This window comes from Arachis duranensis, chromosome 8, assembly GCF_000817695.3.
Source record: "Arachis duranensis cultivar V14167 chromosome 8, aradu.V14167.gnm2.J7QH, whole genome shotgun sequence".
Lineage (NCBI taxonomy): Eukaryota > Viridiplantae > Streptophyta > Magnoliopsida > Fabales > Fabaceae > Arachis > Arachis duranensis.
In genome coordinates this window covers 1,517,881-1,535,192 of record NC_029779.3, presented here as the reverse complement: position 1 = coordinate 1,535,192, position 17,312 = coordinate 1,517,881, and the positions used below count along the sequence as shown (strand labels likewise).

The 17,312-nt window shown below is 38.8% G+C and overlaps 1 protein-coding gene across 4 annotated transcripts in view; it reads right to left on the bottom strand.

The window, feature by feature from the left end:
* LOC107460058 (uncharacterized) overlaps window positions 1–17,312 on the bottom strand; it is a 44,712-nt gene that overhangs the window by 16,044 nt on the left and 11,356 nt on the right. The window contains exon 3 of one of the 4 annotated variants that reach the window (XM_052252705.1): window positions 1,053–1,094. The exons of the other annotated variants lie outside the window; for them this stretch is intronic. Coding sequence (XP_052108665.1) covers window positions 1,084–1,094 — 11 coding nt within the window. The 3' untranslated portion in view covers window positions 1,053–1,083. Of the gene's footprint in view, window positions 1–1,052; window positions 1,095–17,312 lie in introns of those variants that run through there. 4 annotated transcript variants of the gene reach the window in all.

Here is a 17,312-nt window from a genome sequence, read left to right as displayed (position 1 = left end):
CTGTCAAGTAATCCTTGAGACAGAGTACAAAGAGTCGAGATCAAGTACATTTAACAGAGTATGCCAAAGGCTTTGAGCACCACTGTCTGGGAGTAACTGAAAGAAAAATCAGAACTTAAAGAGAGCTCCCCAGTTAAGTGCTTGTGATGTTCTTGTGTCAAGTGAAGCTTGAGACAAAACATTTAAAGTCACAGCTAGGCTCAAGGTGCAAAGCACCAAAGAAAAGAGAATTAAAAGGAAATTGTTGTGTTTAAGGATCAAACTGAAGTATAAAAGAGTAGAGAATTTATAATATTATCCGGATTCTAATTCCGAATGACAGTGACATCCTTCAGATTCAAAGGAGAGTGAGATGCCAAAACTGTTTAGAATTACAATAGATAAACCCCACTTTAAGAAGAGACATGAGCATAACTGAACTCTCACTTCTCATGAAAATTCACATCTTAATCATGTACTAATTTTGGTTACTTGAGGACAAGCAACAACAATTCAAGTTTGGTGTTGTGATGCATGAGCATCTTTCCTGTCTTTTCCTAGTGAATTTGCATTCAATTTGTTGAGTTTAATCAATAATTAATTATATTTTAGCCACTATGGATGCTACTTTGAGTTTTGTGTAATTCTATTTATTTCAGGTAGCATTCAGCTGGATTTGATGGAGTTTCCGTAGAAAAAGAGAAAAAAGCGAATGATGCTGTCAACACTGACCTCTTTGCACTCTAACCTGAATAACTCGAGCTACAAAAGTCCAATTGACATGATTCTAGTGGCGTTGGAAAGATAACTTTCAGATCTTTCCAACGATGTATAATAGTTTGTACTTCTCTTCCATTAACTCTGCCAAGACTGCGCCTAACTTGAAAATTTTCAAGTTAGGCGCAATGCACAACAACAACACGCAAGATTGGTTCTGCCCACTTCAAGTTAGGCGCACTAAAGCCCAAGTTAGGTGCAGCGTCACTCAACTAAACTCCAATTCATGCTGCCATGCCCAAGTTAGGCGTTCTCCATTCCAAGTTAGGCACCAGTTCGTCAATTTAGCAAGTGGTCCCAGCACCAAATCAAGGATTGCACGAGTGTTTAATTAAATTCTGATTAAACAAATAGGAAAAGATATTATTTAGTTTTAGAAAATATAATTTACATTAATTAGGATTAGCTATAAAAGGGAAAAGAATAAGCCCTTCGGGCTCCTCTCTTCTCTTCTACCTCATTCCACAATTTACAGTTTTTTTACGAATCCTAGTTTTCTCTCTAAACCACGAGCAGTTAAACCTCCACTATTAAGGTTAGGAGCTCTGTCTATTGTACGGATTGATACTATTATTTTTCTATTTTAATTCATATACTGATTTATATTTCAATAATTATTTTCATTCTTTATTTTATGAATCTGGGTGGAACGGAAGTATGACCTTGGTTCTAATTGAGTTTTTGTATAACTTGGAAAAGCTCTTTACTTGAACAACAGCTTGAAAGCATATTTTTCTAAATCTCTAATTATCTGGACTTAACGGGATACGTGACATATAATCATCTTATATTTGGGTAATTAGGATTTCTGTGGCATATAAACTAGAATTGAACTTCACCCTCTAATTGGAATTAAGTGACCAAGGAATTCGCGGTTGATGAATTTTAGAGGAGACTAAAAAGGTCTAAGGAATTAGGGTTTAGTCACATATAGTTTGCCATGAATTAAATCTTGCATGATTAAAATAGTTAGTAAGAAAAGTCAATTCGGAAAATAGATAACTCTGAAGCCTTAACTGTTTCTCCTTATAATTTACTGCTTGCTTTTTGATATTCTGAATTTACTGTTAATGCTTTTGAATTCTCAAACACTATTTTCTGTTTGTCTGACTAAGCTAATCTCTTAATCATTGTTGCTTGATCCATCAATCTTTGTGGGATCGACCCTCACTCACCTGAGGTATTACTTGATACGACCCGGTGCACTTGCCGGTTAGTTTGTGGTTGTAAATTCCGCACCACTCTCCGGTTGATCAGTTCCCGCGAAGCCGTAGTTATAACTTAAAAAAGTAAGTTTCTTGGAAAGAAAAAGGAACTTTATTAAAAGTGGGTCTCGTCAAAAGTAAGGCATAAAAGGTGATACTAAAGTAGGGCATAAGCATATCAAAAGTAGTAAAGTGAACATGAAAAATAACAAGGTATAACCGAATTATCTCCGAGATGTCGATGCGGCAAAAAGGATGTTGCCCCTTCCAAGTTCTCGGGAGCTCCTTCCCGTCCAATTGCTCTAGTTTGTATGCACCTTTCCCTTGTACTGCTTTAACCCTATATGGCCCTTCCAATTGGGAGACAACTTTCCTTCCCCCAGTACCGGTGGTCCAATGCCGTTGCGCCGTAAGACTAAATCTCCTTCGTCGAATCTTCTACTACCCACTTTGCAATTTTAACGCAGTGGCAACCTCTGGTTCATTTGCTTTTGACAAGTGGGCTATCGCCCTTGTCGCGTCTACCAAATCCTTTTCACTTGCCTCATCGCCGCCCCCTAGCAGGAGCCTTAGATTGGGTTTCCTTATATTGACAAAAATAATGGCATCTACTTCATAAGTAAGATGGAAAGGCATTTCACCGGTGGCAAATTGTGGTATCGTCTTGTAGGACCATAGGACTGGGGCTAGCTCGTTTGCCCACAAGCCCTTTCTCTGCTCCAGGCGCTTCTCGGTTCTTTTAGGATGACCTTGTTCACTGGCTCCACCTGCTCATTATGCTAGGGGTATTCAACAGAAGAGAACCGCTGCTTGATACCAAGACTTGCTAGGAACTCCCCGAATTTCTTATAAAAAAACTGCATCCCGTTGTCCGATATCACGACTTCAGGGATCCCAAACCTGGCGATTACCTGAATCTACAAAAAATTGTGGCAATTCACCGATCATATGCTCGCTAGTGGCTCTACTTCAACCCACTTCATATAGTAGTCAATAGCCACGATTAGAAACTTTACTTTCCCCAGTGATGTCTGAAATGGGCCCAACAGGTCAACTTCCACATTTAGGGGTGGCAACGGGTAGGGTAGGGTAGGGTTTGAAGCCAACCCTAACTCTACCCGCGGGTTGAAATTTTTATATAAACTCAACCCTACCCTACCCGCGGGTTGAGAATATCCAATCCTAACCCTACCCGCTCTCAACCCGCGGATACCCGACCCTACCCGCGGGTTATAAAAAAGATGCAAAATATTATATAACTTCATAATAATTTAAAATAGAACTGACTTTTATGTAAAAAAATATTAAATTATCAATTAAGGATCTTTTTTTAGTGGCTAAGGATCTTTTACATTTAGTGAGAGGTCTTTGGTTCAACATCCAGTTGAAACATATTTTTATATAAATATATAACATATACATATATAGGGTGCGGGTTGGTCGGGTAGGGATGATGCTCAACCCACACCCTACCCGACCCGCACGAGAATTCAACCCGCACCTTACCCTACCCGCTGCGGATCGGGTTGACAACCCTACCCGATCGGGTGGAATCGGGTTGGGTACCCGCGGGTAGGGTACATGTTGCCACCCCTACTCACATTGGGAAGAAGGTCGGGAGGCCATGATCAAGCTCAACTCTTCTGTTGGTGCCTTGTGAAAGTTCGGGTTTTTTTGGCACTTGGGGCATTTTTTCACATACTTGCTGGCATCGGTCATCATTGTGGGCCAATAGTAACCGGCCCTAATGAGCATCTGAGCTAAACCTTTCCTATCGATATGATACCCACAACATCCTTCGTGTACCTCTTTCAGGAAGTAGTCCGTCTACCCGGACCGCAAAAATTTTAGCAAAGGTTGATTGAGCCCTCTCTTATATAGATGGCCTTGCACTACCGCATACTTGGCGGTCTCTCTTCTCACGAGCTTGGCTTCTCTCGTGTTCTCGGGTAGGTCTCCCTCTTCAAGGAACCGTTGGATCGGATTTGTCCAGGAAGCAAGTTCTTGGTGATGATCCTAGGTCAATCATAAGGCTATCGATGGCTCCTTCACCAAGCCTTGAATAAGAGATTGTTTTTCGCTTCAAATTTGGTGCTAGCCAGTTTCGACAGTAGGTCAGCTCTAGTATTCATTTTCTTGGAAACATGTTACACAACCACCTCTTTGAAACTCCTATACAACTGTTTGGTTTTCTCTAGGTACTTCTGTAATAGCGGGTCATAAGTTTGGTACATTCCGTTCACTTAGGCCGTTACCATTTGGGAGTCACTGTTGACTTCGAGTCTTACTACCCTAACTTCTTTTGCTAGCGTTAAGCCCCCAATCATGGCTTCAGACTCCATTTGGTTATTCGACACTGGAAACTTGAACTTGATGGACTGGTGGTAAGTCACCCACTCTGAGTTCTCTAATATTATTCCTGCCCCACCGAACGCTTAGTTGGATGCTCGTAAGTCACCCACTCGAAGGCTATCCACTTTTTCATCAGGATAAAGAATGGTAGTTCCTTGTATGCCGACACGCCGAGGAAGCGGGAAAGAGACATCAATCTCCCTGCTAAACTTTTCACATCCTTCATGCACTTGTGGCCTTCCATGCAAAGCACGGTCTAACATTGGTCCGGGTTGGCCTCTACCCCTCCTCTGGGTAATAATGAACCCTAGGAACTTTCTTGCTTCCATGGCGAAAGCACATTTCAGGGGTTTAGCCTCGTATTGTGTCTTCAGAGGGAGTCGAAGATGACCTGCATGCCGGCTACCAGAGACTCCAGCTCTGCTGTTTTGACAAGCATGTCATTGACATAAACTTCCACCGACTTCCCTATGTGATCCTTGAAAACCTTGTTCATTACTATTTGTTATGTCGCCCCCGCAGTTTTTAGCTCAAATCGCACGACTTTGTAGCAATATGTTCCCCGTGGCGTTATGAGTGCCGTCTTCTCCTCATCAAATCGGTGTATTGGGATCTGATAGTATCTTGAGTAGGCATCCATGAAACTCAAGAACTTATATCCTACCACCGCGTCCACCAAGGCATCTATGTTGGGTAGGGAGAACGAGTCTTTTGAGCAGGCTTTGTTAAGGTCTGAGTAATCTATGCACATTCTCCATTTTGCATTCGCCTTCTATATGAGATCCATGTTCGACAACCACGTAAAGTAGTCTAATTCCCTGATAAAGCCAGCTTCCAACAAGTTGGCCGTCTGCTTAAACCCCTAGTTTGATCTTTTCATGGACGTCCTTCGTTTCTTTTGTGCGACAGGCTTTGCCCTCGATTTTAAAGCTAAGTAGTGGGACATAAACTCTGGGTCTATTCCTGGCATATCAGCTGGGGCCTAGGCAAAGGGGTCTCTGTTAGTTCGAACGACTTTGATTAGTCATCCTTTCAGCTCGTAAGGTAGGTTTTGGTTTACAAATGTGAATTTATTCTCTATCTCCCCCATCAAGAAGTTTCCAAGTCACCCTGGGGCTCCGGGCAGGGGTGTTCATCAATCCTTGCATCCAAATCTGTCAGGAGGATGCCGGCTGCTTCCTTGGACCTTATTAGTAAGGACAAACTGGCATTATTGCAAGCAATTTCCGTTTCTACATCTCCTTGGATCGTCCTTACCGATCCGTCGTTTGCCACGAATTTCATTGTTAGGAACTTGGTGCAAATGATCACCAGCAGATCGTTGATGGTTCTCCTCTCGAGGATGACATTGTAGGCCGTAGAGTCCTTCAAAACTACAAACTCGGCCATGGAGGACTTCCTACTTGCCCCGGATCCTATGTAGATCGGAAAACCGACGGAGCCGTCTGGCTTAATTTAGTTATCACCTAGTCCCACAACCTTGTGGTGGTGGTCCTTAAGGTCGCTTTCTTTAACCCCAAATCATCGAACATATTTCAAAATATAATGTTTGAGTCAACCCCTGTGTCAACTAGAATTTGCTTGACCAAGCCTGTCTCGATTCTTGCCGTGACCACCATCGGAGGGTCCTCGGGTAGGTCGTCACGGCACCAATCCCCAGGGCCAAATGATATTTTGGGAAGTTCTCTGGGGAGGGGTCTCCCCCTAGTCGTAACAACAAAGACCTTAGCATCCTTCCTCTCTGCAGATTTCGACTTTGGTGGGGTGTTTCTGCCGACCACAACATTCACTACTACCGTGGGTCCTGTGTCTGGTTCTCCAGAATGCTTTTCATTGGCTTTACAGCCCAACCTTGATCTTCTTCAGACCGTTCCCTCTCTTTCCTTCTGGTTCCCAGATGAATCGAGAGAATTTCGTCAACTTGATTTCCCGAATGGCTTGTTCTAATGCGTCTTTTAGGTCAAAGCAATCTTATATCTTATGTCCGAAGCCCTTGTGGTAGTCGCAATAGTGGTTCTTGTTTCCCCTATCCTGTCTTTCAACTGTCTCAGCTTAGGTAAAATGCCTCTATTCACAATCTGTTGGAAAACCTCCACTATTGGGGAGGTTAGGGGGAATAGTTCGTGAATTTTCCTATCCGGGGGAGAGGTTTGAACTGCCTTCCTATCATCTCCCTTGGGGTGTCCCTCGGCTTTTCCGAGTTGGCGACGTAATGGGGGGTTGGGCGGCTAGCTGCAATTTGTTGGCGGCTACCACCTGGCTGACCTCCTTGTTATTTATGTATTCTCTCGCCACGCATTGTATATCCTGCATTGTCCAAATGGGCTTGGTGGTTAGGTGCTTTTGGAAGTCTTCATTCACCAGAACGTTCGTCAGACATAAGCTGGCCACAGAGTCTGTGAGGCCGTCGATCTCTAAGCACTCGTCATTGAAACGGTTCAAGTACTTTCTCGTAGGCTTGCAAACCCATTGTGTTATCCTTAAGAGATTGATCAGATGTCTTGCCTTGACAATCCGAGCGATAAATTGGGCTAAAAACATCTGAGAGATGCTTAAGAAAGTGGCTATGGAGCTTTGCAGGAGGATGTTGAACCAACGAATTGCCGGACTTGCCAGAGTTACGAAAAATTCCCGACACCTGACCGTGTCTCCCACACCCTCTAGATTCATCCTAGGCTCGAAGGCCGTGATGTTCTCTTGGGGGTCTTTGGTGCCATCATATCTCATGTCTGTCGGCTTGTCGAAATTCTTAGGTAAATGGGTTCTAAGGATGAAGGGGTAGAAGGGAGTAACGCCCATCACCACAAGGTCTCGACGCTTCCTTTTTCACTCCTCCCTTCGTTCCCTGCTTCTCAACTTATCTTCTGAGTGATGGAACTGGGCGTGACCATCAGTCTGGTCGCGTATGTCATCCTTCTCTCCCATGCGCTATCGTTCTTCCGACCTCCTCGGCGGGGATCGAATATGCGAGTAGCTCAACTGTGCCTCTGCTTGCAATCGAGCATTTTAGCTAGCCTCAGAATTGTAACAGTTCCTCGACGCCAGCTTTCTTTCAAGGTTTTGGATCCTGTGCCTATGTTCTTGCATGATCCGGGAGTTGTCACCGTCTGTTTTCCTAAAGGGATGCTTTTCGAGGGATCGATCACGAGAGTGGTCCTAGTCGGTGGGGATCGGCTAGTGCCTCTGAGAAGTCCTGTGCTCAACCTACTCATGAGGTGACCGCTTGTCGTTCGTTGTTTCCGCCCTCTCCTAAGTCATCCTCTGGGTGGAGGAAAGCCTCCATCCTCAACGCGCATCAAGTCCCCACAAACGGTGCCATTGTTCGATGGTTCGTTGAGTCAGTCAGTTGTGAAATGTTGGAATGAAGATTAGGACCGAGCACTGGTTCTGAGGTGGAGAACTGCGCTAGCAGATCATCGGTTTATCGGCAGATGAAGCCATTTGCAAGACACTCCAACGTTTAAGTTAGTATCCATACGTTGAAGTGGCTAGATTAAGGTTTGATGACGTATCTGGAGAAAAGGATAGGTTCTTCTCCCTTATCCTTATTTGCTCGGGTGAGCCTCTCTTCCTCTATGGCTCAGCCTTTTTGAAGCTTCTACCAACTGCTAGCGGTAAGAATCTTTGATACATGAGAACGAGTCACGTAAAAAACATCTCTCCGTACGGATATGAATGCGTGCTCGCTCGGTAGACCCCTAACCCGTGTTGAGTTGGGCCATAATAGAAATAATCTTGCTGTTCAATAAAGCCATTCTCTTAAATTTGGAGAAAGATACATGAAGCCTTCCATTCTAGATTATATATTCGGGGGATAATCAAGTAAAACAACACCTTATTGCTTTTTGGGGCCTGTTCGAAAGGGATAATATGATGAACATGTAAAAAGATTTATCTTTCATCATATCAAAAAGAAATATATTAGTGTAGTATCTGGCTAATTTTTTTTTGTTATGGAAATAAAAGTGGTAATATATTTTAATATTGTAATTTTTGGTGTTTTTTAAAACTGTGGAAGTACACAAATTCCTGAATCTGATTTCTTTACTTAAAATTTTTTAATTTTTTTAACATAAATCCCTACCGATTTGTGTACCTCTCAAAAATTCCTGGGTCCGATTTGTGTACCTCTCAGAAATCGGACGGTCCGATTCTGTACATCTAGAAATCGGACGGTCCGATTTGTGTACCTCTAATAAATCAGACGGTCCGATTTCCGCTTCTCTAGTTAATTGATTCCACATTTGAGTATAACACCCCAATAATTTACATTTAAGAAAAACACCACTGTCACTCCAATATTAAAAATAAAAAGTTCTGTAGTATCTTTCTTATACAATGTCGTGTTTTCTACGCCGTGATTTTGTTGTGAATGAATTTCCAACGCAACCCCTAACTAATAACCTTCGGTTCTTGCAATAATTGGTGTCCCAACTCCCATGCTGCAAGCTAAGGTACGTAAGATTCCCTGAGGATGACTCAGGTACGAACTTATATTTCTATATATTAATTGCTGGCTTCCATCAATAAATCGAAACAGCATGTGGAAGTATAGCCAGATATACTTTGCCTCAATTGCTCTAATAATAGCCGATGGACATACATAGAATTTGTTTCTTAAACTTGCAGATAAAGCTTTAATTATTATATACTATATCCATCAAGAAACTCATGCTTGCACCCCTAACAATGTCGTTTTCTTCTTGCTTTTGCGTGGCAGAGTAGTCTTGGTTCGGGGTTTATATATATGACGACATAAAACATGCTCATATATTTAGCTAAATAGGAAAAAAAATTAAATAAATAAATTAAATATTTTATTTAATGAAATATGTTATTCAGAGGATAGTTATTAATTTACGTAATATTACTTATTTCGTTTCAAAATAGGCATTGACATTTTTTTATAGTATAAATAAGATAAATTAATTTTTTTTATATATTTTGAATATAAATAAGATACAAAAGTTATTTTTAATATGGATAGCATTTGTATATATGTATTATGCAACTATATTCTATCATGGTATGTGTTATGCAATAATCACGGATGGATTTAAGGGAGACAAATAGTGGTCTTGACCTTCCAAAAATTTTAAACTCCTATATTGTTATAATAAAAGTATTGTATAAAATAAAGTTTAATAGTGTAGTAATAGTAAAAAGAGTTGGTATTCTTTATGTATTAGGATTTAATTCTCTCTATACATATTTATATTATTTGTAATTTTTATTTGATTTAGAGTTTCTTTTTTACATTTTCTATTTCTTAATTAATTTTAACATCTATAATCATATAAAAAGTATTTTAATATTATTTATAATAACATTATTCTTTTTATAATTTTATTTAGTTATTTTTTTATTATTTTTTTATTTTTATCCCTATTATTTATATAAAAATACTTTAACATATTTTAAATTCATATAACAAAATTATTAGTGCAATTAATTTATATTATTTCATGTCATATTTTTTATTGATATAAAATATAAAAATATAATTTATTGTCACATAAATATTTAAAAAAGTAAATTAATTAACAAAATATTTAAAAATAGATAATTTTATATTTTATTAGATCTAAAACCATAAAAAATATATAAAGATTGAGATAATTTTTTTATTTGACAAATACTTATTAATTTTTTAATTAAAAAATTAATTATAATAATATCTATTATCAAATATATGACATTATATTTAATTATACAAAATATTAATTTTCGCCTCCTCCACTCTTAGATTCTTGAATTGTCACAATGTGGAGCTACAACATTATTTGAACTAACACACAGGTTACATGAAGCCAACACGCTACATGCGTCTTACTTGTGGTGGAAGCATATTGTTTTAGCGAAGCGAGATGCGTGTTGAGCCAACCTCAACACGGAGCCAACGTGTTGTAGCAAGTGTGCAGATATTCCTCTGCTTTTCTAGGAAATATGCACAATTTTTTAAAGATTTTTTTTATTAACACGGTTCATGTGTATTGTCAGTATTTGCATGCAGAAAACATGGTTGCTCCAAAAATTAACATGTGACATAGCAGAAGATGGCTTTAAAAGCCTCCCATCCGAGCTCTCCTCCTTACTCGTTGAAGCGCCATACTATAAAGAGAATTGAGAAGGTGTTGAGTTCAGAGAGTTTGAAGAGTTTAGAAAATGAAGAGAACTCTCAGTATTTTATGGAGAGTATTTAGTGTGAGACTTATATATAAAAAATTATAAACGTATTTAGTAAAAATAGTACTTAATTATACGTCAGCAGCAGAATATATTATCAACTATTTGAGTCAAAATAATTACATAAGTTTATTGTTTTCACTAATTTGGAGCTTATTATTTGGTTAATATCTTGAATGCAATTATTTTGCTTAATATTTTTAGTAACAATATTAGTATAATTATTTATTTGATTCATTTTTTTAAATTTTCTGTAATTATAATATTGTTATTAATTTTTCAATTTTTTGTTATTATTTTTTATTTTTTGTTATTATTTTATTAATTATTAATAAATATATTTTTTAGATATGTTGTAATTCTTTTTTATTTTTTACTATAATATAATATTTTATATTTATTTAATTGTTAAAATTAATAAATAATATACATATAAAAAGAAATTTTTGAAATTTTCTGTAATTATTTTTATTTTATTCTCTGTTACACAATACACGAGAAACGGAAAATAGCGGTGGCCTTTTAAGAATTTTGCGGCGGTTTTTAATTGCAAAATCTTCGCAAAGCAAAATACCAGCGGTTTAAGAACCGCCTTTCTTTAGAGCACAAGGGTTAGTTTTTATGACAGTTTTCAACAACCGTCGGTATAAACACTGATAAATGGATAAAATTATTTGCGGCAGTTTGCAACCGTCGCTATTTATATAACAAGTTTAAAAAAAAACTGCGACGGTTCAAAACCGCCGCAATTGAGGATGCAGTTTTAAAAATAATATAGCAGGGGTTTATAACCGCCGCAATCTTCACGGTTATATTAAGAAAATATATGTTTATTCACACAGATACTTAATATCTTCTAGAATTAGCCCAAAAAACCTAGACTAAGTTAACTTGCACTAAGGAAGAAATTTTCTTTACTATAATAAAATCTAAAATTTAATTTGTAAAATTGAAAACTCTCAATTAACAAAAATTCATGTGTCATTAATCAATAATCACTAATTCTATAAAATTGATCATTATCTCATTGGATTCATAAGTAAAAATGCCTCAAGTTAGACTAACACAACAGTTGCATTCAAACACAAATCTTTCCATTAATATTAACACTATAAGTATATAAGGTGGTTGATATGGACGTTATACTTCGACCACTGTCCCTATAACCTCCGCCTTTTGAATAACAAACCCAAAAGCGAAGGAGTCTGGTGCAGGTATTGCAATAATAATCTAACAAAAATAGATCGTGATATTTCCCTCCTGAAGAAACCGTAAAGATACGAAATCAAACTCACTTCCTCCTCTATAAAAGCGGAAGAGGAGGATACAACAAGGATATAACAAAAAGTGGAGAATCAATCAATAATCTTCAGTTATCTTTTAGATATTCTTAAATATTGACTTGAGCGTTGGAGTGTGGTGCACAAAATTGAGTCCGCAATATTCACACAGATAGACCGGCAAGTGCACTGGGTCGTCCAAGTAATATCTCAGGTGAGTGAGGGTCGATCCCACAGAGATTTTCAAATTGAGCAAGCAATGGCTACCTTGTAGATCTTAGTCAGGCAGATAGAAAATATAGTTGTGGAAAAACGCATAAAAACAGAATAAAGATAGATTACTTAATTGGTGTGAATTCAGTGATAAGAGAACAATTGAGGCTTCGGAGATACTTCCTCCTTCTGGATCAACTTTTTTCACTGTGTACTTCAACTTCTGATGATTCATTCCATAGCAGGCTATAAGTGATTAACGCTAGGTTAGTGGTCATTAATCTCCTCTGTTTCATATCAAACGCCAGGTCAGTGGTCATCCAATCTGAACGGGGGTGAAGCTCCTGCAGTCCATTCCCTTGGTGATCCTACTCAAAACACCACAGACAAGGTCGGATCTTTCGGATCAGAGAATGCTTTTCCATGATTCTAGCCTATACCACAAAGGCCCTAATCGCCCCGTACCTCGGCTGATGTCTCCAAGTCCCCAACGAAGTCGTAGATTAGCCGTATAAGAGATGTAAAATCAAGCTTGTGGTTCAATATTATCCCGTCAATGACTCGCAAGAACCCACATAGAATAGGGATGACAGTCAAGTTACACTCCCAAATCATTAGGATGAAGTACGAAGATACATCTTAAAATGGAATCAAGCATAGATTGAAATAGAATAGTGATATTATTAATCCATAAGAATCAGCAGAACTCCTAACCTTAACTTAGGAGGTTTAGTTGCTCATAGCTTACAAAAAAGTAATGTAAAACGTATAGAATGGCCAAGAGCTCCAAACAAGGGGTGAACTCTTGTCTATATATACAAATCTAATAACTAAGAATGACAAAAATAGGGTAGAATAGTCTTTTAGTGCGAAAATCCACTTCTGGGGCCTACTTGGTGAGTGTTTGGGCTGAGCTAGGGGTGAATCCACATGCTAGTACCTTTCTTGGGCGTTGAACACCAGATTTGGACTTCTTTTTGAGTGTTGGGCGCCAGCTCTCCCTTTTGGGCGTTCAACGCCAGGAATGGGGTGAAGAATTGGCGTTAAACGCCAATTTTAGACCTTCATTTTCAGAGAAAAGTATGGATTATGATATATTGTTGGAAAGTCCTGGATGTTAGATTTCCAATTCCGTTAAGAGCTTTCCATTTGGAATTTTGTAGCTCCAGAAATGCTCCTTTGAGTGCATGAAGGTTAGAATCCGACAGCATCTGCAATCCTTTTGTCTGTCTCTGAATCAGACTATTCCAAAGCTCCTTAATTTCAGCCAGAATTTACCTGAAATCATCTTAAAACACAACAACTTAAAGTAGAATCCAAAAATGTGAATTTTTCACTAAAACCTATGAAAACATAACGAAACTTAAACAAAACATAACAAAAACTATATGAAAATGATGCCTAAAAGCATATAAAATATCCGCTCATCAGAACACCAAACTTAAACTGTTGCTTGTCCCTAAGCAACCAAAAATAAAGTAGGATTAAAAAGAAAAGAAGGAGACAACAGATCTCAGAGTTCTTAGTGAAGCTCAATTTCAATTAGATGAGCGGGACTAGTAGCTTTTTACTTCTGAATAGTTTTGGCATCTCACTTTCCTTTGAAGCTCAGAATAATTGGCATCTTTAGGAACTCAGAATCTGGATGATACTATTGATTCTCCTAGTTTAGTTCTTCTTGATTCTTGAACACAGCTTCTTTTGAGTCTTGGCCGTGACCCTAAGTGCTTTGTTTTCCAATATTACCATCGGATACATAAACGCCACAGACACTTAACTGGGTGAACCCTTTCGGATTGTGATTCAGCTTTGCTAGAATCCCCAGCCAGTGGTGTTCAGAGTTCTTAAGCACACTTTTTTTTGCTTTGGATCACGACTTTAATTGCTCAGTCACAAGCTTTTCACTTGACACCTTCACACCACAAGCATATAGTTAGGGAAGCAGCCCATTTGAACTGTTTAGGCCAAGATTTTATTTTTTTAGGCCCTCCTAACCATTGATGCTCAAAGCCTTGGACCCTTGCTCTTGCCTCTTGGTTTAAAGAGATATTGGCTTTTTCTTTTTCTTTTGCTTTTTTTCGCATTTATATATATATACTCCTTTTTCATCATTCTTTCAAGATCCAATATTCTTAACTCCAACATCAAATATGCATTATTTATTCATACATTCAGAAAGTAAAAACAATGCCACCACATTAAAAAAATTGAACTATTCTTATCATATAACTCGAAATTCAAGTATCTCCCTTTTCTTTTTCAAAGAAAAATTTTCTTTTAAGTATGGTGAGAGATGCATGGAATAACTCATAGCTTTAAGACATAAATAAAGATGATCATGCACTAGAAACAGATAATAAGATATAACACCTAATGGAAAACAGAAAAAAATAACTTAGGCAAGGTGATTAAGGGAACGGGATCACCTTAGTGATGGCGGCTACTACTCCCTCTAGTGAATCCAATGGAGCATTTAAGCTTCTTTATGTCTCCTCCTTGCCTCTGTTGTTCTTTCCTCATAACTCTTTGATCTTCTCTTATTTCATGGAGGATAGTGGCGTGGTCTTGATGTTCCACCCTCAATTGCTCCACATTTGAACTTAGCTCCCTTATTGAGGTGTTAAGTTGATCCCAATAGTTTTGGGGAAGAAAGTACATCCCTTGAGGCATCTCAAGGATCTCTTGTTGAGGTGGCTCCACATGCTCTTGTTGAGGTGCATGTGTAGGCTCTTTAACATGCTCCATCCTTCTTTTAGTGATGGGCTTGTCCTGCTCAATGGGGATGTCTCATTCTATGACAATTCCAGTTGAATTGCATAAGTGACATATTAGGTGAGGGAAGTGGAGGTAAGTGTCTTTCCCTTATTCTTCCTTGAGGTTTCACCAGTCTTTGGTGCCATACTTAGAGATTGTAGAAGTAAAAAAGTAAAGCTTTTGCAACACCAAACTTAAGAACTTTGCTCGTCCTCGAGCAAATAAGAACAAAAAGGGAAGAATAGAGTAGAAGAAGAAGAAAGAGGGAGAGATAGAGGATGAGGTAGGTGGGGTAGGTGGAGATTCTGTGGGACCCACTGGTCTTGAGAGGCTAGAAATTTTGAATTTCCTGCCCTCTTGTGGGCGTTGAACGCCCAGCCTCTGCTCCTTGGCTGGCGTTTAACGCCAGCTTCTTGCTCCATGTAGGGCATTGGATCCCCTTTTGGGACTCCCTTCCTAGTGTTCAACGCCAGGTTGCTGCCTATCTTTGGCGTTGAATGCCCACACTTCTCCCTGTGTGGCATTCAACGCCAAGTCTTCCTCCTTGTCTGGCGTTCAACGCTAGCAAGGAAATCTCTCCAGGGTGTTCTATTTTCATCTCTGAGTGTTTATGTTTCTGTTCTAATTACTGTACATGATCACAAACTTTAAAAAGCAAAAGGTGTTCTATTTCCATCTCCCCTATTGTACGCTTTTTTCAAATCAATAAACACCATATGTAGATCCCTTTTATTACTATGATACCTCTCTATCATCCTTCTTAACAGGTATATCGCTTCGGTGGTGGATCTGCCTGGCATAAATCCAAATTGGTTCTCTGTTACTTGTGTCTCTTTTCTCAACCTCCATTCTATCACCCTTTTCCATAACATTATGGTATGGCTCATGAGCTTGATCCCTCTATAGTTTCCGCAACTTTGTATATCCCCTTATTCTTGTAGATAGGTACCAAGGTGCTCTTTCTACACTCACCAGACATCTTCTTTGACCTTAAAATCTCATTAAAAAGTTTGGAACCAATTGATGATTTTTCCTCTAAGCCCTTCCAACCTCAATCGGGATATTATCAGGTCCTACTGCGCTGCCATTTTTCATATGCTTTAGAGCTTTTTTTACCACGAAGTCTCTAATCCTTCGATAGTAGTCAAAGTTTTGATATTCTTCCCTTGTGCATAACCGACCAAGGCTCGGAAGAATCTTATGTCCTTCATTAAATAACTCCTAGAAGTAGCTCTTTGATAAACCACTATTTCATGGTTTATTTTGTGCTCAATTGAGTGGATTTTATCAACTCTTTACCCACTTATTCATACTATTCGCATGTTTTACATTTGCCTTCCTAATTATGTCCTTTGATTGAAAACATGCTTCTTTGATCTTATATTTGCTTATTATTAATCCTCTCTTATTACCATTAGATGCCTTGATATGTGTGTTAAGTGTTTTCAGAGATTATAAGGCAGGAATGGCTCAGAGGATGGAAAGGAAGCATGCAAAAATAGAAGGAATACAATAAGTTGGAGAAATTGCTAAGCTGTCCAGCCTGACCTCTTCGCACTCAAACGGCTATAACTTTAGCCACTGAGGTCCAAACGGCGCGGTTCTAGTTACATTGGAAAGCTAACGTCCGGGGCTTCGATTTGATATATAATTTGCCATAGCTGCCCCGACGCCAGACGACGCGAACGCGTGAGTCACGCGGAGGCATGACCTGGCAGGAACGCAACCCGCGCGGCCGCGTGGGCCATGCGGTCGCGTCACTTTTCCGCAACCTGTACGGACCAGAAAGCGTTGGAAGTGACTTCTGGGCTGCTTTTGACCCAGTTTTCAGCCCAGAACACACAGATTAGAGGCTATAAAGTGGGGGAATGCATGTATTCATGGGGATGCTTTCATAATTCACTTCTCATGATTTAGATCTAGTTTGGAGAGAGGTTCTCTCTCTCTCCTTTTAGGATTTAGGTAGTGTTTTTAGAAATTAGGATTTAGGACTTCTCTTAGCTTTCTAGAGTGACTCTCGATCCAGGTTCAATATTCTTATTTTCTATTTAAATCTCTTTTATATTTTGATTACTCTGAAGCTTTTATTATGTTTGATTTATGTTGCCCAATTGGCTGTTGATGACATTTTTATTTAATGATATTTGAGGTATTTTAGTTTATGATTGTCCCTTTTTATTATTCCCAATCTGAGGATATTGTTATTCTAGTAGATTTAGTTTTTCCCCTTTTGGCTTTGGTTGAATAATTGGTGACTCTAGAGTTATCAAACTCATTGTTGATTGAAAATTGGAATTCATCCACTTAACTTACCTTCATAGTTAGAGGTTGACAAAGTGGGAGAAAAATCCAATTCTCATCACAATTGATAAGGATAACTAGGAAAGGACCTCCAGTTCTTGTACCTTGCCAAAGGTTTATTTTACAGCTATTATTATTTTATTTTACTTGTCATATAATATATTCGCACCTTACTTCCAAAACCCCAATTTACAATCTCCATAGCCAATAATAAGAACATACCTCCCTGCAATTCCTTGAGAAGACGACCCGAGGTTCAATACTC